Below are 24,387 nucleotides of genomic sequence, written 5' to 3' on the forward strand. Positions count from 1 at the left end.
TAACCTCTGTTTATACTGCAAACCAAAAATAAGAGAACAGGGGATTTTGTAGTGGCCATTTATAATGAAATTATTTCAAGCTTTACAAAAACTTTCACACTATTTCCTCTGTCCAATGTACCAAAAGTTAATTTAGTAATAAACACAAGACATGTTTAATACATTTAGTAACTAAGCACTTGCTTCTTTAAAAAATCATTCTTTTCCTTAGTTAGGAAGAAATGCCTCTCTCAGAAGCCCAAATCCCTTTCTCTCCCTCTCTTTGCTACATACTATAAGACATAAGCAGAATAAAGCGTCACTTATTTAATGCTGTCCTCTGACTCACCGCGCCGTGGGTATAATAAGGATACAGAGCTTCTAATCCTTGCTCCAACTGTGTATGCCAGAAACCAAAGGCAGCACTGCCACCCAGATTTTATCTGATAGCATATGAGAAATAACTAGCTCTTAGATCATTTAATAATGACATTCCTCACATGGTCCTTAAAACACACATTCTGAGGCTGGGGAGAGTTCAGTGGTTGGCTCCCAACATTGCTGAGCAGCTCCTAACTACCAGCTCCAATGAATCTGATACCCTCTTCTGCCCCTTCTCGACCCCCCCCCACCCCCCCACCCCCACACTTCTGCAAACCTTCCATCTAGGCAAATACAGAAGGGAAAGCTTAAATACTCAGCTCTATGGAAATCCAACTGATCTAGAGTCAGACCTTCAGTTTAACAGTCTTTTCCCCAGAGACTGATATCTCTCTCTCTCTCTCTCTCTCTCTCTCTCTCTCTCTCTCTCTCTCTCTCTCTCTCTCTCACACACACACACACACACACAAACTTTTTAAAAGAGCCAATGAAAAAAACACCCTTGAAGAACGAGGATTGTATTCTATGTGCACACTGCTTTTATTGCTTATTTATATTTCAGGAAACATTCCACTTTCTCCTTGGACTTATAAAAACTAAGAACACCGATGAACGCCAAGTCTGAACAATGGCAGTCTGGAGGAAGTTGGATGAAAAGGCGCACAGTTTAAGAACAGTGTGCATTCCTCAGTCAAGTTGTTGGAAAGTAGCTGAGCTCTGCAGCTATAACGCTGTGATGATTTAACTCTGGAGAAAAGTGAGCTGTCAGTTTGCAGGAGAAGAGACTGCCACATGCACACAGTCTTTCTCTTTTGTAAAGTAGTAGGTATCTATGAAAAAGCTAATTTCAGAACAGGTAAGGAACACACTTTTCTGCAATGAAAACACGCAGCCATATTATGTAATTTACGACTATTTCTTTTTCTCCAGAAGAAACCTGGCTGCTCACCGAGAGCCACTGAGACACGCCTGCACGCCCTCAGCTGTGGCTGCTACAAGCACCTGGATGTGAAAATGTCTTCCACCTTGTTATGTTTTCTCAGAAGGAAAAACACCATCAGCCAGGCACAGCACAGAGGAAGGTTTACGCTTACCTCCTCCACTCAAAGGTTTGGAGTCATTACAGTATTTTGTTTTCCAAAGAACTATATGTATGTGAAAAAAAAAATAGATTTGAGGGTTCTGAAGCTGGCTAGGAAATCACTGAAAAATATCTTGAGAAAAGGGGAAAGGATAAAAAGACAAAAGCACGTTGAAAACAAGATTGCAGACTTTGAACTCCACGCGTTTCTCATGTGCTCGTCGGTCCTTCTGCTGGGATTCATCTGATACCACTGCATTTCTAGAGTTTCAGACGCTCGTCTCTCCAGGACTTTCCTAATTTTTGATCTTTAATTGTAAAAAAAAACTACAATGAATGTGAGATTATATTTCTTTCTCATATACAATCTGTCATTCTTTCCAGAATCTCTATTAGCCTCTGGCTAACCACCCGATCACTCTTGTGTGTAGCCTTCCCTCGCTGGTTTTCACGTGGGAGTCCTGTTTCAGTAGAGTCCAGACTGAAGAGCTGTGTGTGTTTTAAGAAATATGAATTCACTGGACATATGGTTCTCTGTTTTTTTAAAAAAGGCCTCTCGGCATACATGAGTGTAATAAAACATGGAAAACACCGCTTCTTCCTTGGAGAATGCTGGTGTTTTAAGAGCTACAAAACCACAAAGCCTACCATGGGGAAAATCCCACTGGTTGAGCAAGTAAAACAAAGAAATCTCACTGTTAAAATTACTTTTTCTTAACCACCAATAAATTTTCATGTAAGTACTAACACCCTAACATATATTGTACTGAGAACAAAAGACACTGAGAACTAGATACACGTGAAGTTAGCAAATACATCTTAATTACAGCCACATCAAAAGATCAAATCAATAAAGTAAGCAGAGAAGGGTTTCAAAAAATATTATCAGCAGGAAAGCTCTTATATCTACTGTTTTTAACTAAAAGGTCACTAGGTTGAAAAGCTGGCTGCCACGTCTTCCGTCCCATGTCTTCTATTAATGGCAGAAGGAAATGCTTAGGACTTATCTTAGAGGCAAGCCATAAGCAAGAATTTGTAAATGATCTTTACTGGCATCTATCCATGGTAGACTCCTAACATAAGACATGCCATGCTGCCTCCAAGCTAATGGCTGTAGCAGCAGCATCCATAAGGGTTGCAGTTACAGTCAAACAGTTCTGGCCTTTATAATACCAAAGCTGAAATCTGTGCTTCAAGATACACCTTGATGACAGTTATCAGCCATCACAAATCATTCAGTTTCACCACATTAGCCAAACAGGTATTCTCTCCCCTTCATTTTAAATGAAATTACCCTGGAGAGAAAATAAAGGATCCTGTCAACCTGGTCAAGACATAAGAATAGAAAGCACCCTTATACACCATGTGGAAAAGCAATAGTTACATCAGGAAACAGGGAAACCTGCTCAGGCAACAGCAGGTGGTAAAAGTATCACTTTTGCCTGTCAGTCATGGGGAGACGTGAGTGCTACTGCTAGTGAGTCATGGGAGACGTGAGTGCTACTGCTAGTGAGTCATGGGAGACGTGAGTGCTACTGCTAGTGAGTCATGGGAGACGTGAGTGCTACTGCTAGTGAGTCATGGGAGACGTGAGTGCTACTGCTTGAAGGTCATGGGCAGATGTGAGTATTAACTAATGTCTGACAATCACGGGCCGATGTACGTACTACCTGCCTGACAGTCATGGGTAGACATGAGTACTACTGCCTGGTGGTCATGGGTAGACATGAGTACTACTGCCTGGTGGTCATGGGTAGACATGAGTACTACTGCCTGGTGGCCACGGGTAGACATGAGTACTACTGCCTGGTGGTCATGGGTAGACATGAGTACTACTGCCTGGTGGTCATGGGAGACATGAGTACTACTGCCTGGTGGTCATGGGTAGACATGAGTACTACTGCCTGGTGGTCATGGGTAGACATGAGTACTACTGCCTGGTGGTCATGGGTAGACATGAGTACTACTGCCTGGTGGTCATGGGTAGACATGAGTACTACTGCCTGGTGGTCATGGGTAGACATGAGTACTACTGCCTGGTGGCCACGGGTAGACATGAGTACTACTGCCTGGTGGTCACGGGTAGACATGAGTACTACTGCCTGGTGGTCATGGGAGACATGAGTACTACTGCCTGGTGGTCATGGGTAGACATGAGTACTACTGCCTGGTGGTCATGGGTAGACATGAGTACTACTGCCTGGTGGTCATGGGTAGACATGAGTACTACTGCCTGGTGGTCATGGGTAGACATGAGTACTACTGCCTGGTGGCCACGGGTAGACATGAGTACTACTGCCTGGTGGTCATGGGTAGACATGAGTACTACTGCCTGGTGGTCATGGGAGACATGAGTACTACTGCCTGGTGGTCATGGGTAGACATGAGTACTACTGCCTGGTGGTCATGGGTAGACATGAGTACTACTGCCTGGTGGTCATGGGTAGACATGAGTACTACTGCCTGGTGGTCATGGGTAGACATGAGTACTACTGCCTGGTGGTCATGGGTAGACATGAGTACTACTGCCTGACGGTGATGGGTAGACATGAGTACTACTGCCTGGTGGTCATGGGTAGACATGAGTACTACTGCCTGGTGGTCATGGGTAGACATGAGTACTACTGCCTGGTGGCCACGGGTAGACATGAGTACTACTGCCTGGTGGTCATGGGTAGACATGAGTACTACTGCCTGACGGTGATGGGTAGACATGAGTACTACTGCCTGACGGTGATGGGTAGACATGAGTACTACTGCCTGGTGGTCACGGGTAGACATGAGTACTACTGCCTGGTGGTCATGGGTAGACATGAGTACTACTGCCTGGTGGTCATGGGTAGACATGAGTACTACTGCCTGGTGGTCATGGGAGACATGAGTACTACTGCCTGGTGGTCATGGGTAGACATGAGTACTACTGCCTGGTGGTCATGGGTAGACATGAGTACTACTGCCTGGTGGTCATGGGTAGACATGAGTACTACTGCCTGGTGGTCATGGGTAGACATGAGTACTACTGCCTGGTGGTCATGGGAGACATGAGTACTACTGCCTGGTGGTCATGGGAGACATGAGTACTACTGCCTGGTGGTCATGGGTAGACATGAGTACTACTGCCTGGTGGTCATGGGTAGACATGAGTACTACTGCCTGGTGGTCATGGGTAGACATGAGTACTACTGCCTGGTGGTCATGGGAGACAAGAATTGGAACACAGAGGAGAAAGGCTAGAAAGTGAGGACAGCTGCCCAGTCTGGGCACAGCATGCCTATTACATGCATAGCTATATTCTAAGTGACAGGAAGGTCTTTGCACATCTAAGTCCCATACTAAGATGCCAGGCAGACATTATTTCACCTACAGAAATGGGAATCCTGCACGCTGACTTGCTATGTGGGCGCTGGTGGAAACAGCCAGTCTGACCTGAGGATCCCTCTGTCCCATGCTGGTCTGCTCTGGGCAGGTGGAGACATAATCAGCCAAAGCCAGGACAAATAAGAAAAGGCTGTCAAAGGCGCCACTCTAGAATTAAGTCTTTGATGCATTTTTTAATCATCATGCAAGCAACAAACTGCTTTTGGCTGCTGAGTTTAACAGCTGGGCTCAGAGAAAATAAGAATCTCTAGAAAGAAGAACAAAGTTTTACACCATTTCACCTGGAGACATGGTGCAATGTTAACGAGCCCATTTGGGGCTGCAGCCCTTTTGTTGCAGTAATTGCTCAAAATTCATGTAGCTTCACGTCAGGGCTTCATAGCATCTGCTGCCATGTTTTAGTTGCTTGTCAGTGGAGGCACAGCTCCAAAGAGAAAGTCCCCTATTCACATACGTCAGAGATTTAACACATCACTGAATCTATTAAAAACAACAACAACAATCCAACCCCCTTCCTCCATGTCTCTAAGTTTCAGGAACTAGTGTTCCCCAATAGCCTGAAGTGTTTCTCGGTTTGTCATTAACCATACAACTTTAAGAGAGAAGAGACTCAACTGAGTTTGGGCCTAAACAGTCATTAGTCTGAAGGACAATTACCCATGTTGTTAGGCACTTTCGAGAACACGCATGAGGACGGGATGGCAGTCAGCTATTTTAAAAATAGACCTGGGTTTTCAGCACTTGGGGAAAGCCCAGCAACTTCTCAAGGGATTAGTCAGTGGCCTAAACAAACAGAGGCGCTATGGTTTGCCTTTCCATTGAAGAGATTCAGTTTTATTTCAAACTTGTCTTTAGTCATGGATAATAACTAGTTTATTCAAGATGTCTCATTAACCTGGTGTTTCCACTAAATGTCTAAATCTACGGAAATTCTATCCCCACTCAAATTGTATACAATCTCTTTTTTTAAAATAAAGTTTTTCAAAATCTATAAAACAATGTAATTTTCCTAAGTTGTGCAAAATTGAAAACAAACAAACAAAAAACACATGGTGGAAAATGCTCCTTTAGTATCCTAAAACTGCCTTTACTTAATAGTTTGTTAAGATCCTAAATCTATACAGGGGCCAGAGAGCCAGGCTTAGTGGCTAGGACCTGGAATTCTAGCTACTCAAGGGGCTGATACCAGAAGATTGGAAGTTCAAAGCCTGCTTGGGCAGCCTAGTGAGGCCTTGTCTCCAATGGGGTAGGGGGTAGGGGGGAACAACACTGGGGTGGAGAGCATGTTTACCAAGTATGCAATCCCCAGCAAAACACACACACACACACACACACACACACACACACACACACACACGTTATCAAACTTCAATAGAAGTCATTGCTAATGCATTGATTTTTAAGTTCCTTTAAAATGATAGTTACTGCTAGATTTTGTCAAGGCAAATCTTGTGAAAAAGGACACCTCTCAAACTCCCTGTACTTCTAGCATTTTGCAGTATTTTCTAGAATTTGGGGATAATACTGTTCAGGCTTAAAAAAAACCAAACAAACAAAAATGCAAAACAAAACAAAAAACAAACCCACAAAGCTGCAGTGTGTCTGACCAGCAGGTGGTGGTGTCGCACAGCTCCCGAGGGACACTATCCTGCACTCCGCCTTCACAATCATAAGAATGGGAAGAAAACAAATTGTCTAACAATACATTGTGGAGTTGTCCAATAGTGGGAATCTGAGAGGTTTTTGTATGGTCGCTGGTTGAAGCCGACTCTGTGCCATCTTAGTGCGCAGGCGCTCTGGTTCTCCCACACCTCCCAGCCTCAAACTGAAGCATCTCTCAAAGCTGCTAAAGTCTGTGCGTTTGGTGCCAGGCTGGGGAATCTGGGCCAGTCTAGCCACTTCAGGTTTCGGAGAAGCTAGGGTTCTCCTGACAAGGTGCAGTGATTAAATCATTAATTTTCTGTGAGGATCTGGGGAACTGAGGAAAGAATATGTTATCTGTAATGGTGATTCAATTTCATAAAAGCAGAGTATGTTGGCACGTTGCTTGGAGCCTCTCACCTTTCCATGTTTTGCCTTAAGACATGAATTAGGAACATTAACTGGCTGTGCTTTAATCACGGACTTCCAAGAGGGAGTAGGACTTTCCTTGGCTTGACTAAGATGAGGGGAGTTGGCTGTCTAATTTCTAGTGACAGTGTCGCCTACAGACGGTCTACCACAGAAGTTCAATTTCTTGTGAAACTAACTACTTTCAGACTGTGGGGAGAGTGAGTAATGCAAGGGAGTAGGAGCTGTGAGAACCAGCTGGCCTTCCCACTACACATCTTCGTCCTCTAAGAAGGCAGTTTTCCTGAGCTCAAACCCTGGGCTAGCATTCTCTTGCCAGCAATGACCTTCAACACTAAAGTTCTAGGATGTGTCCTTTTTTCCTCTGTCCCAGCAGAAACTCGCAGCAAATGCTAGCTTACCCGAGGCAGGGGACCCAGTGGCTATACCTGGCAGTGGCGCTTTTAGGCTCTGAACCCTCATTGCTGAGAGATTAGGAGTCCTATGTGACTAATATTTCCTCTTTGGCTCTCCCCGTTCTAAAGCCCAGTAATCCTAAAACCTTAAGAGTCTTAAATATAGTAACTGACATGTTTACATGTTATTAGGAGGAAGCCCCACCACACTCAGTTTGGTAGATCACATGGTGCCTGTGGCCAGTGCTAGGCCTCATTTTTTGTTTCTGACTATGGTACGGGAATAAGCCAGTCTTCAGCATAAGACCCACAGAAGTAATCAAGTGCAATTCATGAATTTATGATCATTTTGACTCTTGTGTTTCCTTTTAGTGTTGAGGACTGAAACAAGAAGGCTCCATGGGATGGAGTCCTGGGCTGAATAAAATGGAGACAGAAGGCGGAGCACCACCACTCCTGACTGTGGGCCAATCTGAAGCAACCTCACAGTACTGTGGTGCCACCTTCCCCTCCAGATCCCTTCCCCTGGAGCTGGAAACCAACACAAGACACCCCCTACTCGCCAGGTCCTTTGCTGCAGCAGCATGAAAAATAACAAATGTGCTGGACATGGCGGTGCACATCTACAATCCCCGTGCTCAGGAGGCCGAGGTAGAAAAGACTGAGTCAGAGGCTAACCTAGGCTGCACAGAAAGACCCTGTCACACACAGAGACGGGCGGAGTGAAAGAGGTAAGAAGCTTTAAGACAAGCCACCTAACTGAAAATACAGACTGCCCCATTGACGCTGGTAAGAAGGAACAGGCCTGCCCCAAGGGCCACGGGAGAATCCATGTGTCCAGATGAGAGGAGACTCCAAGCTCGCAATTTCCTACCAAAAGTCTTTAACAAAGACCAAACTAAAGCCAAGTGAACGAGAGCGGTTTCCCTGAAGCATGTGCCTGCTTGAGCAAAGACTGGAGGTGACAGAACACAGGGCACTCTGACATCCGGCCCAGAGCTCTGCCCACAAGAGTAAGCTTCAAAGTCTATTGTAATGAAGGAATAATTTATTCACATTTGGCTGAGAAAAGAAAACCTCTGGAAATATGCTTTCACTTATTATTCACAGGCGCTCAATAAATAAACTTGCAAGTAATGTGAAGAAAATAATGAGGACGTCACTGTAAAATAAGCATTACTAGCTTTCCTGGACTTAAGGGACATTTAAAAGGTTGTGACAGCACCTAATTTGCAGTTTTCAAGTTCTAAAACAAGCAGGCAAACCAACAGCCTTAACAATGCAGGGACCTGATGATTTACATAACACCAAACCCAAGACTTTTTTCTGGAACATTCAAACAACGGGCCAAACTGTTTCATTTTAATGCTTTCAGGGACAAAGAACGCGTATTTTCACTTAAAACAATATTGGTATGGGGTTTTGTTGGCATGTATGTCTGCCCACATGTGCAAGTAGCACCTGTGAGGCCAGAAGGAGGCCTAAAATCCCTGTGGAACTTGAGTTGCAAACGGTTCTGAGTTGCCATGTGAGTGCTGGGAATTCAGCCTGGGTCCTCTAAGGGAGCAGCCAGTGCTCCTGACCACTGAGCCGTCTCTCCAGCTCCAGATGCTTGGATATAGAGTTCTAACCATTTAAGCACAACTCACTCCAGCAAAGCTTCAGCCCTGTGTTGGGGAGTACAAAGAGGAATAAGACATAACGTCCGGAGGAACTTACAGCACAGAAGAGAAATGCACGTGGAAACAGGCAGAAGGTTACAACAGCCATGTCTAAATCAGGTTAGAGAAAAAGAAACTGCCAAGGCCTGTGGTCCCTTTCTCACTGGCTTTCTCACACTGCTTTCGTAGGTACCCCAAAACATACTAGAGTGTGAGATGTCAACACTATGGTACGTAATGGACAGTCTTCTGACATCAAGTGAAAACTATAGGAAAACACCACAGTGAGCATCACACTAAGATTAAAAGCTTGGATTCAAATTCCTGAACTGAAAATTCAACATAAATCATTAAACAATGGTTCGACCCAATCTGAACAAAATCTACTTGGGGCCTGCAGAGGAATGGTAACTATGCAGTTAAGCAATACATCCTTACTAATTAACAATCATTCTACAGCGAGTCTTGAAGGCAGCTGCACTACAAAAATCCCCAAGGGGTGAGGCTAGTTGTCCTGGTTTCTGGAGCGGAGTATGAAGTCACTGTTTCATGAAAATTCAACTCATTAAAACGTGGACATTCAGGCTCCATAGCAATTCACTGATAGGAAGCTTCCTGCCCTCGCTGACCCCACCCACCCCCTCCATCCCCCGCCCCCGGCCAATTTACTCAGTAAAGATACAGTTTAGTTGAACAGCACTTAGAGTGAAATAGCTCAGATCTTAAGTTATCATCTTTCAATTATATAAAACTATTAGATGTAAAATAAAGGGTTACCACTTCCTGTGAGCGCACATCTTGTGTAAGATCTGAAGTGCACATGGATTTTCCATGATTCTGATAGTATTTCTTAAGTATTCCAGCAGAGCGTAAAATGAAGTGAAGACACTGCTCAGCCCTATTTAATCTCTTTACAACATGTACACACGGTTCTCATACTTAGGAGCTAAATGTTTAATATACCCGCTCAACTGTCTATAATTAACAGTAAATTTCATTTCTACATAGTTCTCCTAATTAGAATGACTTGTAGGATAAGTCTTCAGTATAGACCACAGGACAGATAAACTTGAGTATGTCTTAGCATCCAGGGGACCTTGTGCACACCTGGCTGTTGATGCAGGCCACAGGGCACCGGTCCCTGTAATGAGGCACCTGTCAGTGGGAGTGATTGAGAAGGTGAAGCAGACGGAAAGTAGTTAAGAATCACATTGGAGCCGGGCGTGGTGGAGCACGCCTTTAATCCCAGCACTCGGGAGGCAGAGGCAGGTGGATCGCTGTGAGTTCGAGGCCAGCCTGGTCTACAAAGTGAGTCCAGGACAGCCAAGATTATACAGAGAAACCCTGTCTCAAAAAACCAAAAAAAAAAAAAAAAAAAAAAGAATCACATTGGATAGCCAAACCACCATGAATGTAACATTTACAGAACTCGTGATTGTCACATAGTTCTCCCTGTTGTATGTACTTTGTTTTATACATGCATAATAAAATAAATGTATTAAAAAAAGAAAAAAAATACAAGTCACTTAAACTTAAAAAAAAAGAAAGAAAGAAAGAATCACATTGGAAGCATTTCCAAATTGTACCCTCTCACCACCACAAGCACAGAAAGCTAGAGTGCACTGCAGACCTCAGAACACTGCAACCACGGTTAGCTAGAGCTGAAGTCAGAACATATTTACCAGTGCTATAAAAAGATCCAAGAGAGAGTAGGAGGCAAATAACGGGGGCTTCTGAAGATGGCCATGTCTACAGAGGTTTAGTGCCCAAGCTAGACCAAGGCACGAAACCAGGGAAACAATTATTCCCATTACCTGTCTGCATACATGGTACATTTTCAATGCTTACCTCCAATATTCTGAATTATTATGGTGCCTGCCACCACCACCTATAAAAGAACAAACGCATTCAGAAGATTAAAGGGGGAATAGTAGAAAATAAAAGTTATTAAAATTCAATGAATAATACAACAAACATAGATGTATAACTCATGGCCAAAGAGACATTGGAAAGAATAAATCTTGTCATCTGTTTGTATTAGAGCAGTGGGTCTCAACCTCCCTAATGCTGCACCCCTTTAATGCAGCCCCTCATGTTCTGGTGAACCCCAACCACAAAGTTATTTTTGTGGTTACTTCATAACTGTAATTTTGCTACTGTTATGACTTGTAATGTAACTATCTGTGCTTCCCGATGGTCTTAGGTGACCCATACGAAAGGGTTGTTCGACCCTCAAAGAGGTCATGACCCTAACCATGGGTGGAGAACTACTGCACTGCATGAAATTAATAAACATCATATAAAATGTCTTTCTTTAATTCTTCATAATTAATATAAAGATATTTCTGAAGTTTTTCTTAAAACAGTATGTCTGACCAGCTAAAAAGTGTTAAAAAGCTAGTCAGCGGTGATTACAATGTCTAATAAACTGAAATAGAATCTGGGAAGTCCCAGGGTCCCTTCTTACTGGCTTTCCCACACTGTTTTAGTAGGTACCCCAAAAGAGACTGGAGTGTGCGATGCCAGCACTATAGTATATAAAGGGAACCGATAGCCTTTTGGCATCCTGGTATCAGAGATTAAACAACCTGCAGCAGAAAACTCTAAGATACATTGATCAGATGAGGAAAATTTAGGCAAAAATGTTTCAAACTCAAAAATGTGAAATAAGCTAAGCCCCAAACAGCAGGTGGTGGCAAGGAAGGCAGTAACAGGGACTTCTCCAGGAGTTTCTCCTTTCTAGCCAGGCTGGCAAGTTGATGGCATTGGAGACAGTGGATCCAATGTAGCCAGACCATCTAGTATTTAGTAAGTCAGAAACTATATTTCACACTTTCAAGAATATAAAAATTGAACCGGGCAGTGGTGGCACACGCCTTTAATCCCAGTACTCCGGAGGCAGTGGCAGGCGGATCTCTTTGAGTTTGAGGCCAGCTTGGTCTGCAGAACAAGTTCTAGAACAACCAAGGCTACACACAAAGATACTCTGCCTTGAAAAAAAAAAAAACCAAGCAAAGAATATAAAAGTTGGCAATGGGCTAAAATAAAAAAAGCCTGAGTTAAAGTATGCCCAAGGACTACGTTGTCTGGAGGCTCTTATTTCTGGTGTTGGAGAGAGCCCTGGGGAACTGCAGGGAAATGTTCAAATATTATACATTGTCTTGGGCGTCCTGATCACTCAACACCTGGGCTGTAATAGCAGCAAATGTTTGGAGCTGACTAGCTGCCTCAGGTCATTCAAGCCCACATAGACTGAGGCCGGGTCACACTAGAGGCTCGCCTCTCTGGGGAATTCTTCCTGGGGTAAGCACTGCCTATCCTGGAGACTTTCTAGTTCAGGGGGACCTAGAGTCCTTGCCATCTGCCGAGGAAGACTAATAGTGGTCTAGGAATCTGGCAAGCTATCTACAGATGCGGTTGTGCTGGATGGCTTTATGTCAATTTGACATAAGCTAGGGCCACAGGACAGCAGAAAGCCTCAATGGAGAAAATGCCTCTTTAAGATCAGGCTGTAAACTGGGTGTGGTGGCATATACCTTTAATCCCAGCACTCGGGAGGCAGAGGCAGGTGGATTGCTGTGAGTTTGAGGCCAGTTTGGTCTATAAAGCGAGTCCAGGACAGCCAAGGCTACACAGAGAAATCCTGTCTTGAAAAACCAAAAAAAGAAAAGAAAAGAAAAGAAAAGAAAAGAAAAGAAAAGAAAAGAAAAGAAAAGAGTGGGCTGTAGGCAGGCCTGTAGAACATTTTCTTAATTAGTGATTGATGTGGAAGGGCCCAGCCCATTGTGGGCAAAGCCACCCCTGCACAGGTGGCCCTGGGTTCTGTAAAAAAGCAGGCTGAGCAAGCCATGGGGAACAGCATCCCTCCATGGCTTCTGCATCAGCTCCTGCTTCCAGGTTCCTACCCTGTCTGAATTCCTGCCCTTCAGTGATGGGCTGTTTGCTGAAAGTGTAAGGCAAATAAACCCTTTCCTGCCAGTTTGCTTTTGTTTCTAGTGTTCTATCACAGTGAAAGTAATTCTAACTAAGACAGCAGTCACTGGAAATCCAGTCATTTGTGAGAAGACAGTTCAGACGTTGTGTATAGCACCTGCAGCGCAAATGAAACCAACTGGCCACACACAGGAAATACCTCTATTTTCTACGAATATATCACCAATACAGTATTTTAGTATTAGCCCCTTTTCATTCCTTGGCTAAATTTAGATATTTTATGTTTAGAAAGCCAGAATGAATGTCTGCCTATCTATATTTTCTGTGCCTACTACTGTGAAAGGCATAGCATTGCTCAAAACAAACTCATCCGATAAGTAAATATACAAATTTAAAGATAATTTAAAAAATATTCCTTAAAACTTTCAAAAATATTTCTTTGGTCCTTAGAACATCCACATACTATATCCAACCACATACTATAGCCAAGGGGAAGAAAAAATTTCAGACCAATTATAGAAATGGGGAAGAACCAGGAAAACAGTGGGCACTGTAACACAACCAGCAGCGCCTAGCTCCTGGTAATCTCTCGGAAAAAAGTTCCCTACAGCTTTAAAGTTAGGAAGCCTATCGAAAACCAGTGCCAAATAAAATTGGGTTTTTACTTTTATTATTCTAAGAGGGTAACCAGTGTATGTAGCACCTACAGTCCTCAGGTGAGGAACCAGTGTTGGGTAACAACTGATAACAGGTCCCTTAACAGCTCGGGAACTTAATTTTCTATGTGTAAACAATGGGGTGGCTTGGCGATCTTTCAGCACAGTTCAGCCCTTTAAAAACACCAGCTATCTAATTAATGTGTTAGAAAACAGCCACACTATATTTTTTTTCTTCCTTTTTAAGGATTTGCTTCAAGCATATGGCCAAAGTAGATGGGGAAAGCGTGAGGCTCCCATTACTGCTCTGCGGGTCCAGGCAGCAACGAGGGCCGGAACTGAACTGGTTTACATGTGTGCTCGGGAAGGGACGCAGGCTTCTCCTTGTTTTCCTGTTCCCTTGGTTCCGTCCTGCCTTACTTGCATTTCCTCACAGTCTCTTAGGGCCTCTCTCATGTGTGCGTCCTTTTGAACCTGAAGCACAAGAGAAGCGCTCGCTCCGTTGGTTCTAGACAATGAGGAGAACTGAAGTCACCTTTCCGGGTAATCCAAACGTGACGAGTCCAAGATCTTCATAAGACGTCACCGCTGTTAGGAGAAAGCACAAGTGTCACTTCACACAGTTAGGCACGGTGCCACTCCCAGCTTCAGCCCGTGGACCCCAGCTGTCACATGGAGCTCTGACACCCTGGGATGAATGGGAGGGGAGGAAAGAAGGCGGGGACGATTTGACTGGGTCCTAGAAGTTCTTTGAGAATGTTCTCTTTGAAATATTAATTTCCACTCCAAACTTAACCCACATGCCTAAGACTTAGATGTTTTTGTAGAATGCAGCTCTTTAACAAATAGTGATGGCTTTTTTCCTTTCTTTAAAAAAAAAAAATCACCAAGGTGGCTGTATGGATGGGCCAGGAGTGAAGAGCTCCAGTGTGATTTCCAACACCGACATGGCAGCTCACAGCTATCTCTAACTCCTGGTTCAGGGGATCTGGTGACCTCTTCCGCCTCTTGAGGGCACAGCCCTATGCATACGGCATACAGACATACATGCAGGCAAAATACCCATACATATAAAGGTTTTGTTTTGTTTTGTTTTGTTTTGTTTTTCGAGACAGGGTTTCTCTGTGTAGCCTTGGTTGTCCCGGACTCACCTGTAGACCAGGCTGGCCTCCAACTCACAAAGATCCACCTGCCTTTGCCTCCCGTGTGAAGGCGTGTGCCAACATGCCCCGCTCATAAAGGTTTTTTTTAAGGATTAAAACTCACCAATGTTTCATTTTATTATGCTTCTAGTGTATCTGAAATTCTGATTTTGTTTCTCAAATGCACATATTAATGGTTATTTTCCATTTTAACTAAGTTTCTAATTGCTGTAAGATTACCAGTGTCAGAACACTAATATTGTAACCAACTAAGAGCCATTTATCCACCTATCTGACAGCTTCCATCTATGTAGGATATCAAGGGTAGATCTGTGTTTTTCTGAAATATTCTGAAATATCAAAAGTAGCAAAAACCATTCAGTGTTTTAAGGCTGAGAGCTAGTGCCTGGGGTCTGCCCACCTCACAGTCATAGACAAGTGACTGAGCCTAGAGCAGAGGCAGAGGTACTAACTTTGGGGGAAATCCAAAGATGCATGCTCTGTAAAGCCAGAGCCTACAAGGACAGGCAGACATTAGCAAGGCCAGGCTACTCAGCCTGCTAATCAATGGCCTGACTTTTTTTTTTAAAGCTTTATTTATTTATTTATTTATTTATTTATTTATTATGTATACAGTGCTCTGCCTGCATGTAAACCTGCAGGCCAGAAGAGGGCATCAGATTACATTACAGATAGTTGTGAGCCACTGGGTTGCTGGGAATTGAACTCAGGACCTTTGGAAGAGCAGTCAGTGCCCTTAACCTCTGAGCCATCTCTCCAGCCCATGGCCTGACTTCTTGAAAACAGCCTGTGTCCACGTACAGAACTCGTGTACTTGCAGACACATTCTCCAAATTCTCATTGGCAAGAAATTCTAAGTAGAGGACACACAGATGAGGTACGATAGCTGTACTAAACTTGCAGGGACATTTGCCTTTCCAAGTGCTTAGGGTGATGATAATGTGTTCACAATGGAAACAGTACCATCATCCTATAATTAGGGGGCACACACTTTTATTTTTTATCATAAAAATGTTAAATTACTTCTCATTTCATTATGTCCAAGTATGGTTATTAAAAACAGATGAAAATGAAAAGGCTTGTAAAGGAGCCATGGTATGCTCTCAGCCCATGCAAGCTTTGTGTCTTAACCAGTGATGTTGCTGTGTATACAACTCTGCAGCGCTCACACCAGCAGAAGCAGGCTGGGAGACAGCAAGGCTTGGGACAGCAATACACTCTGTTGGTCACAGATGTGGTTCACCATTGAAACACAATTCTACTGCACCTCTTAAGACATCTTTGGGCTTTTCTTTCAACTGCCACTTGAAACAAACAAACATGAAGGGCATTTAGGTACATAAAAATAAACATCCTAAAAATCATAGGTGTTTTATATACAGTAACTTTGGAACCAGGAAGAAAACAGTGAGAGACTGAGTAATAAACAGGTATTAATAAGTAACAAAATCTTCATTCTAATCTGTTATCAAAGTTCATCAGGGGACTTGGAAACATTTTGGAGCAATACATGTATTTTTAAAAATGCATTTGCATTCTGTTAAACATAGCACATGTGTACAATTTTGTATTGGATTTAAGAGATATATTTTCATATGGGTAGGCCATTTATGAAGGTCACACATACGTGGAGAAGCCCACACTTGGGTGTGTCTTGTTTCAGGACAGCCTCTTTCTCTCAACTCTTATGCTTAAAATCTATATTAGAAATGCCATATAATAAAGTCTCACTGTGTTCATACAGGCTGTACAGAAATTCTTCTCTGTGGGGAGGCCAAACATCCAGTTCTGCCTGAGGTGTGGGCCCTTAAACATTAAGGAAAGTGTGGGTGACTGCCCTCGATGTTGGAGGATGGCAGGAATGCACGCACCATCACACCACACTTCCATTATTGCTTAAAAAAAACATTTCTATGTTGCCAGTTGTTTTTCTGTCACTTTATAAAAATTACCTGACCTAAATGCCTTACTATTTGAAAAACACATCTCTGATTTCCCAGTAAAACGCACCTTCTCCTACTCTCGACTTTCTCCTTCAATTGCTTTATATTTAAGTGATGGCAACTCATGCGCAGTGCCATCCACGCTCACTGACTTTCTCAGCGACTTCCACATTATATCACGTACATGAGCTATAGCTTCTGAGTGCAAACTGGCACAGTCAATGAACACATCAACACTCCACAGATACGCAATACTATCGTGTATGTACACTTAAACTGAATTAAATAGAGTTAACCTCTTTAGAATAATAGAATAACTACAGTGGTGCATACAATGGGATGGATTTATAGACACACACACAGAGGACAGAAACAGTGTGGGGACTCAGGAGGTAAGGGTGGTAAAAGCTCAGCTTTTACAACTCTGTGGCGTTTTTTTTCAGACATTATTTTTTATTTTTATTATTTTTTTATTAACTCTGTGGCGTTCTTGTGATAATACAAGCATTTAAGTAATCATTTCAAAGGTTTTTCTCTACCTTAAGACGACTTCTACTTAAATTCCTTTTCATATTTTCTATGATATAATTAAGCTTTCCCTTAGGCTAAGTTCTTTTGGAACCAAAATCCTTCTCTTCTCATAAATAAAATAGTTTAACAGCTCATTAATCCCCTTACAAAACATAGATTATGTGAAGGAGTATATATACTTGTTAATTTGAACAGATCTAATATGGCAACTGAAACTCACACCAGACCATGTTTTAAAATGAAAATAAATTTAGGTGTTGTTAAGAAAATAAAAGAAGAAAAAAGATATATTTTTCATAAGAACTTAAAACCATGAAGTCTTCCAGTGTTACACACGGGACTATATCAAATATTGTTTTTCAAACTATTTATTTTGTATCTGTTTCTCAGTATGTAAGCAGATGTGTGTTTGCTTCATTTTTGCATTGGGTATTAGGTTCAAGACTTTCACATGCTACATACATGTTCTACCACTGAGCTACGTTCCAGACTTGTTTTATCTTTAAATAGTGGGAAATCTATATTGATTGCATAGCCGGTAAACAGGAAAAGCAAATGCCAACTAGGAAAAAAAAAACACACTGAAAAATTCTAAAAGGAACAGGTATTTCAATATCAAACTTAAACACTAAACATTTATTCTGAATCTTAAAAGTTAAAATTCAACCCTTGCTTGTGCCAGAAAACAGTGAACCTAACCACTTCATGAAGATTCTTGTGACATTTTTGCAATCTCAAAATTGCCCTCTGGTTCTACTATCCCTTCAGTTTCATAAAAATATCTCTAGATACCACAAAGTTCCAAGTCCAGAGAGGAAAAGCATGGGGCCTTTAAATGGAGGCTGCGTGCAAGGCTCCAGCCCCAAATCTAGCCTTCCCGTCAGCACGTCTGGGTCCTCGCTCAGTTCTGTCACTGTCATCATATCTCTTTTATGTTGCAAAAATTAGAAGCACTTTCCCCTGCCTGAGACATCACGAATGTGAATTAATGGCTTCTGGCTTTGCTCTGAGGCTTTGCCAAAATGAAATGTGGACACCGCCAGCCAAGTGCTTGCTTCTGAATCTCAGCACATGAACCAAATGGTTTTCACGGTCTGTTGTTTGGCGGATGTTCCTTTAAATGCTGGTGAGAGCCACAAACTGGACTGATGGTTGGAATGCAGCTTGAACAGCGAGCCTTTATAGAGTGTTTACCACATTTGATCCTGAAGCTTTTGTCTTAGGAGATAAGAATAAAACCAGGGGACTCCTCAGACACTTAACCATGCCACAATTTACACTGGGAATAGAGTGCTAACCTACAAGTGCAACAAGGTGGTTAAGTACACCGTGCTAGGGGTGCCTAACAGATACAGCATGAAAGCCCATTTATAACAACAAAAAAAAAGGCAATACTATTTAAGTGGAAAAAAAAAACAGGATTCAAATAAAATCTATAAAATAGAAACATAAGTGGTGACTAAGTATTTAGCCATTTTTCTTTTGCTTTCCGTATATTTGAAGAAAGGAGTTCAAATATAATAACTTGAATAGCAAAGGAAGAACTCTCACCCCTACACTACTCCTTGCCCTGAGAGAGGGTTTCTCTGCCTATCCTTGACTGTTCTGGACTCACTTTATAGATTAGGCTGGCCTCTGCCTCCTGAGGGCTGGGATTACAAGCATGTGCTACCACGCCTGGCTGGAACTTTTTTCAAAATGTAATTTTATATAAAATTCTTTGGCAGAAGAAGGTGTCAGAATTACAGACATTTGTGAGCTGCCCTTGGGTGCGAGGAACTGAACCTGAGTCCTTTGCAGGTGCTTTTTTAAAATTTAATTTTTTGTTTACACATAAATACAATACACTACATACAAGAAGAACCATGAAACAATAAGAATTATATAAATGTTATATTCATAGTGTTTTGGTTATTTGTATTTGGCAACCTTGAAGAAAACATCTTTCCTATCTTGGTGAGTCTAAAATTCTCAATGTAAATCAGTACTATCATATCTTATCTCTATCAACTTAAAACATCTATCTAGACCTAAAAACATCTTACCCCCTAAACTTAATTGTAAAACTAAACTATCTGGTTTTCAACCCCATCAGAGACTTGAGAAGGAATCAAACTTAATTACCTGAGTAAAGCAGAAGTGTAGCTTCCAAAATTAGGAAGGAAAAAAAAAAAAGGCAGAGACAGTTTACTGCTTGAACAGTCACCCAAAACTCTATAACACTGAGCATCATCTTTAGCCTTCTGGCCCAGTGTATCTGATCCACAGACATATTGGTGAGGCAGGAACCATTAAGGACTTGCTTATCCTGTCTTGGCAGAGTTTGGTCATCAACTCTGCCTAGATCCAAGCTTGCCCATTTTAGACAGGATTCTCTCTGTGGCAGAAATGAGGGCATTTTGCCCAGTGGCTGCACCGGTCTGTAATCCCAGCCACTTGTGAAGCTGAGGTACTTGAGCCTAAGAATTTGAAACCAGCTGAGCAACACAGCGAGATCCCCTAGGCTGCTTCAAAACAACAAACCAAACAATACTTAAATAATTCCACTTCTTCTATAAACCTGAGAGCTTGCAGTTAAACTGAATTTTTATTTTTATTTTTAATTTTTCTATGCTAAGTAATTTGCTGCTTGATCTTGGGGGATTTGGAGGGAGTTGTTTTTGTTTGTTTGTTTGTTGGCACCTTCATACATTCTATAGCATTATAAATAGTTAGAAGATGTTCCAGAGACACAAAAATAAGGTGTTGATAACCAGTGACACAAGTGGCATATCCTTACAGAATAGGAATTACATTAATTATGTAATCAATGCAGTCTCTACAAGTAGCACCTAGGGCGAACCTTCTACTAGCTGAAGCAATCACTAGCAGTGTATTTTAGAAGTCATTTTTTTTTTTAATTTTAAAAGAAATCAATGCTGTGTTTTGAAGGATTGGAGACGCTGTAAGTCATAACCAAGTAAGTGGGGAGTTCTTCCTTAATGTGCACCAGGCCCAAGACTCCCGGCCTCCACGGCAGTCCCGGAGAGCTGCTTCCCATGAAACAGTGGAGCATTTCCAGCTACTTACGCCAGGGTGCTGTCTGCTTTGCATTTTTTCCTCAATGAAATAGGACAATTAATAAACTCTGGTTATAGTATGAACCCAAGTTTCAGCAGGAGCAATATTATCTTTGGATCTGGACTGAGGGACACGAGTTATCCAAACAGTTCAACCCTCAGAAAGTTGGCCATTTGGAGCGTACTCTTATTAGTCTGAAATTCTTTTCTTTCTTGTGTTTTCCATCACTTTCTTCTTGCTTTTCCCCTAACAGTGAAAGGAGGGCATTCTATTCTTGAATAGTCACTAATTTTAAGACTACTTCTGCTCTTTCTTAATACACATTTCAATGTCACTGTGCCAACTGAATGTGGCATGATTAACTATCTTTCTATGCATTAAAAGAAAACAGAACGATATGGTATTAGTTCCATTCTTTCGGCTAGCAACAGTCTAATACTGCATGCATAGGAAGGTTCTGGATTCCCAATTTACTAGTTAGCTGTGCAGTGAGTAATATTTACACAGCCATAGATGCTGCTGCTGCTTTTCTTTCTTTTCTTTTTCTTTTTTTCTTTTTTCTCAAAAGACAGGGTTTCTCTTGTAGGCCTGGCTGTCCTGGACTTGCTTTGTAGACCAGGATTGCCTCAAACTCACAGAGATTTGCCTGTCTCTGATGGGACTAAAGGTGTGTACCACCACACCTGGCTCAGTCATAACTTCTTAGTGGATGCGCTGGTTTTCAATTATTAAACTCCATACAGGCAGTTTAAAAATCATTTCAAAACACACACACACACACACACACACACACACACACACACACACACACACACACACACATACACACAAAATGTTATCTATGGGGCTATGGTAAGGCAGCCGTTTCCAACCTTTGGGTTGTGACCCCTTTGACAAAGCTTTATCTCCAAAAATATCTATATTACAGTTTATAAGAGTAGTAAAATCAGTTATGAAGTAGCAATGAAAATAACTTTATAGTGTTCTCTCTCTCTCTCTCTCTCTCTCTCCCTCCCTCCCTTCCTCCCTCCCTCCCTCTCCCCGCCATGGTTGAGCAGCCTGCAGCCTGGCCAGTACTTTTAGTCCACATAGCTGGTTCTCTGTCAGATAGAGCTGTCTGTGTACTTTGGAATATTAAACAAAATCCCAGGACTTGACACACTGGATGCCAATAGCACTGTGTCCACCCACCGCAATTCTGGGCATGATAACAGAAATTTCTGCAGCCATTGCTAGATGCTCACTAATCCAAAAAAGAAATAGAGGAAAACACAGTGTGGATACCTAACTATGTTTCCTAGGAAACGAGTGTCTGCAGCAAGCTATGATCTTGGAAACCTGCCTTGTTGTCATCTCCTTCAGTTTCAGTTCTGAGCCTCTCACAGTCTCAAACGGAATTCATTATAACCTGAAAGTTATTCAAAGCCTTCCCGGGGTGCCCGGACCAATGCTGGGCAGAATGAAGCCAAAGGAGCCCCAGGTGTCAGTTTTCTTAGAAAATGCTATGTTGATATTTAAGATATAGGTTCATATCCTATTATAAACCACAAAAGGAAATTTCAAAGGTCGTTTTGACTACTTGTCATTTAGTTGTTTTGATTCAGGAGCTCGGTCTACAGACCAGGCTAATGCTGGACCCTTGATTATCCTGACTCGGCCTTCCGAGCTACGGACTGCAGGCACATGCCACTGCGCCCGGCTGACTACACAACTCTTACCATGCATGTTCATTTTTTTAACCAGGAAAATGAGATCTTTCCATAGCTCTAGTACTTCCAACTCAATTCTCACCTCTCTCCAGCTTTCACTGAATGTCCTCTTGTGTCGAGGGCAAGGCAGATGTCATGAGAATGCCGGCTAGTGCTTTGGGTATAGACTCAGTTTCCAGGAACACGGTTACCATACAGACACACAGCACACTCTGTTCCCAGCACCCACAAAAGCTGCCACGGAGTCTAGTGCGTGCAGTTACAGCACTTGGTGGGCCAGGTGGGTTTACAGTGTTCACATGGCTCACCCACCAGCTGGTAAGCAGGCGAGCTCCAGGTTCTATGAGCTCCAGCCTTAAAAAATAAGATGGAGAGTACAGAGCACACCCACTGGTGACCTCTGCCCTCCACACATATGTGTGCACACCTAGACCCATACTCACATGCACCCCTAGTAACTGTCTTTACGAAGAGGAAGATAAATGGACTATTTTGTCATTATGGGCTCTAGGAAGGACCAAAATTTTTTGGCTAGAACAAGAGGTAGATTTTGTTATCTACCTTGACTTTTCTCAACCATCCCAGTGGGCCTCTCATTCCGTGGGCAAAATCCTCATATTCTTCAGGATCCGAGACTGGTCTACCCATCAGTTTCCTCCCTTATACCTTATTCACTAATAGTAGTAAGTTATTTTAGGTCCATTAAGTACAATGTACAGGATATGCTTTTGTGTCTGCTAGTTAAGATCCTTTCCAAGCTGGGCACAGTGACGCATGCCTGTAATCCCAGCCCTCAGGAGGGCACAGGCAGAGCTCTGTGAGTTCAAGGCCAGCCTATTCTTCAGAGTGAGTCCAGGACAGCCAGGGCTACACAGAGAGACCCTGTCTCACAGAGGGACAGAGAGAGAGAGAGAGAGAGAGAGAGAGAGAGAGAGAGAGAGAGAGAGAGAGAGAGAGAGAGAGAGAGAGATCCTTATTTGTGTGTGTGTGTGTTCTCACACCTGTAGGTGGTGTGCACACTCTGTTACTCTCTGCCTTGTTCCTTGGAGCCAGTTTCTTGCTGAACCCAGAAATCAGGTTTTTAGAAGGCTGGCAGTTACAGCCACTGCAGGAAACCTGGCTTGTCACCTGTTGCTGCGATCCAAGCTTTCAAAACAGACACTTTCAAACAACAGTCATTTCCCAGCACTCTTGATTTTTGTTTCTTCTGTGTAAATTTTTAAGATACCGTCTTTTAAAACTGGCTTTCCCATCATTTGCAATGCATTTGGTGTGAATTATTTCACAGTGATTATTCTGGCAGGAACATCTCATTGTGGAAACCCGTTTTCTTCAGCTGAGGCAGCTGTTCTGTTATCCGTCGACAGCGCTCTGTTATTCTGCTTCTCTCCTTCTTTGAAAGTTGTGCTGTTAGCGTGCTGGTCTCCTGGACTGATCTAACTTTCTTATGTTTCTTTTTTCATTTTCAGGTGAGACTGGGCACATTTGAGATGGCATGGTGGTAATCTTTTATCCCATTTTCAAGTTCTTTGTCCTTTCCAGGACAATCCCTGGAAATTTTTTAAAGTGCTCAAATCCAACTACCAAGGGATTTTTATTTTATTTTTTCTTTCCTTCTCTTCTTTCCTCTTCCTTTCATTTCTTTTTTTCCTCTAACTTCTATGGCACTTGCGGTTTCTGGACCTTTCAATATTATTTTCTTACTCTTTTACAGATGCATTATTTTTTATTTCAAATCTTAGAATGTATGTTTTTATTGTAGATTAGAAGAGATGCTCATTTGCTGTTCCATTTTAAAAACTATTTCTTTTTCTTGCCATTATTATATAATCACATCGTTTCAGAGTCCCTTTCTTCCCTCTAAACCCTCTCACTTACCTCTCCTTCCTCTTTAAAATTCATGACCTCTTCTTCCACTAACTGTTACATACGTATATGGTATATGCATATACATATACATTTTAAATACATAACTACACCCTGTTTGGTCTGTCTAATGCTACTTGTATGTATATTTTCAGGGCTTACCATTTGGCATTGATAATCACTTGATGTGTTCTTCCCTGGGGAAGACTATTTCTCCCTCTTTCCAAATTCCTTAGTTGCCTGTAGCTCTTTATGTGGGGTTGAGGCCTTGTGGGGTTTTATGGGTACATTATTATTAACTTTTTACTTTTCATCTTGTTCCTGTATTATTCTCTCTCCAGCTGCTTTCCTCTAACATTTTCTACTTTTAGAGTGTTTATAGGACCTCAGCAAAATTAAGAAAGTATAGGCTGTGATATACCTCCTGCCCCACACGTAATGCTACCTCCCACTTAGAGCAGTGCATCTGTTCTTAACAAGGAGCTCTGCCCTGCCAATATCACACAAAATCCACAGCTGACATGGCATGAAGGCCCCTTTTGGTACTAGCTGGTTTATGGATCTTGAGGAGTGTGTACCCC

General features: G+C 42.4%; 1 protein-coding gene across 2 annotated transcripts in view; it reads right to left on the reverse strand.

Moving 5' to 3' along the window:
• Positions 1-24,387, reverse strand: part of SLC38A6 (solute carrier family 38 member 6) — a 60,498-nt gene that overhangs the window by 24,837 nt on the left and 11,274 nt on the right. For both annotated transcript variants that reach the window (XM_084793005.1, XM_084793004.1), the window contains exons 4-5: positions 14,070-14,122; positions 10,794-10,833 (exon numbers count right to left, since the gene is read on the reverse strand). In XM_084793005.1, coding sequence (XP_084649131.1) covers positions 10,794-10,833; positions 14,070-14,122 — 93 coding nt within the window. The remainder of the gene's footprint in view (positions 1-10,793; positions 10,834-14,069; positions 14,123-24,387) is intronic.

The sequence above is a fragment of the Acomys minous genome, assembly GCF_964271855.1.
Source record: "Acomys minous genome assembly, chromosome: 8".
Taxonomy (NCBI): Eukaryota; Metazoa; Chordata; class Mammalia; order Rodentia; family Muridae; genus Acomys; species Acomys minous.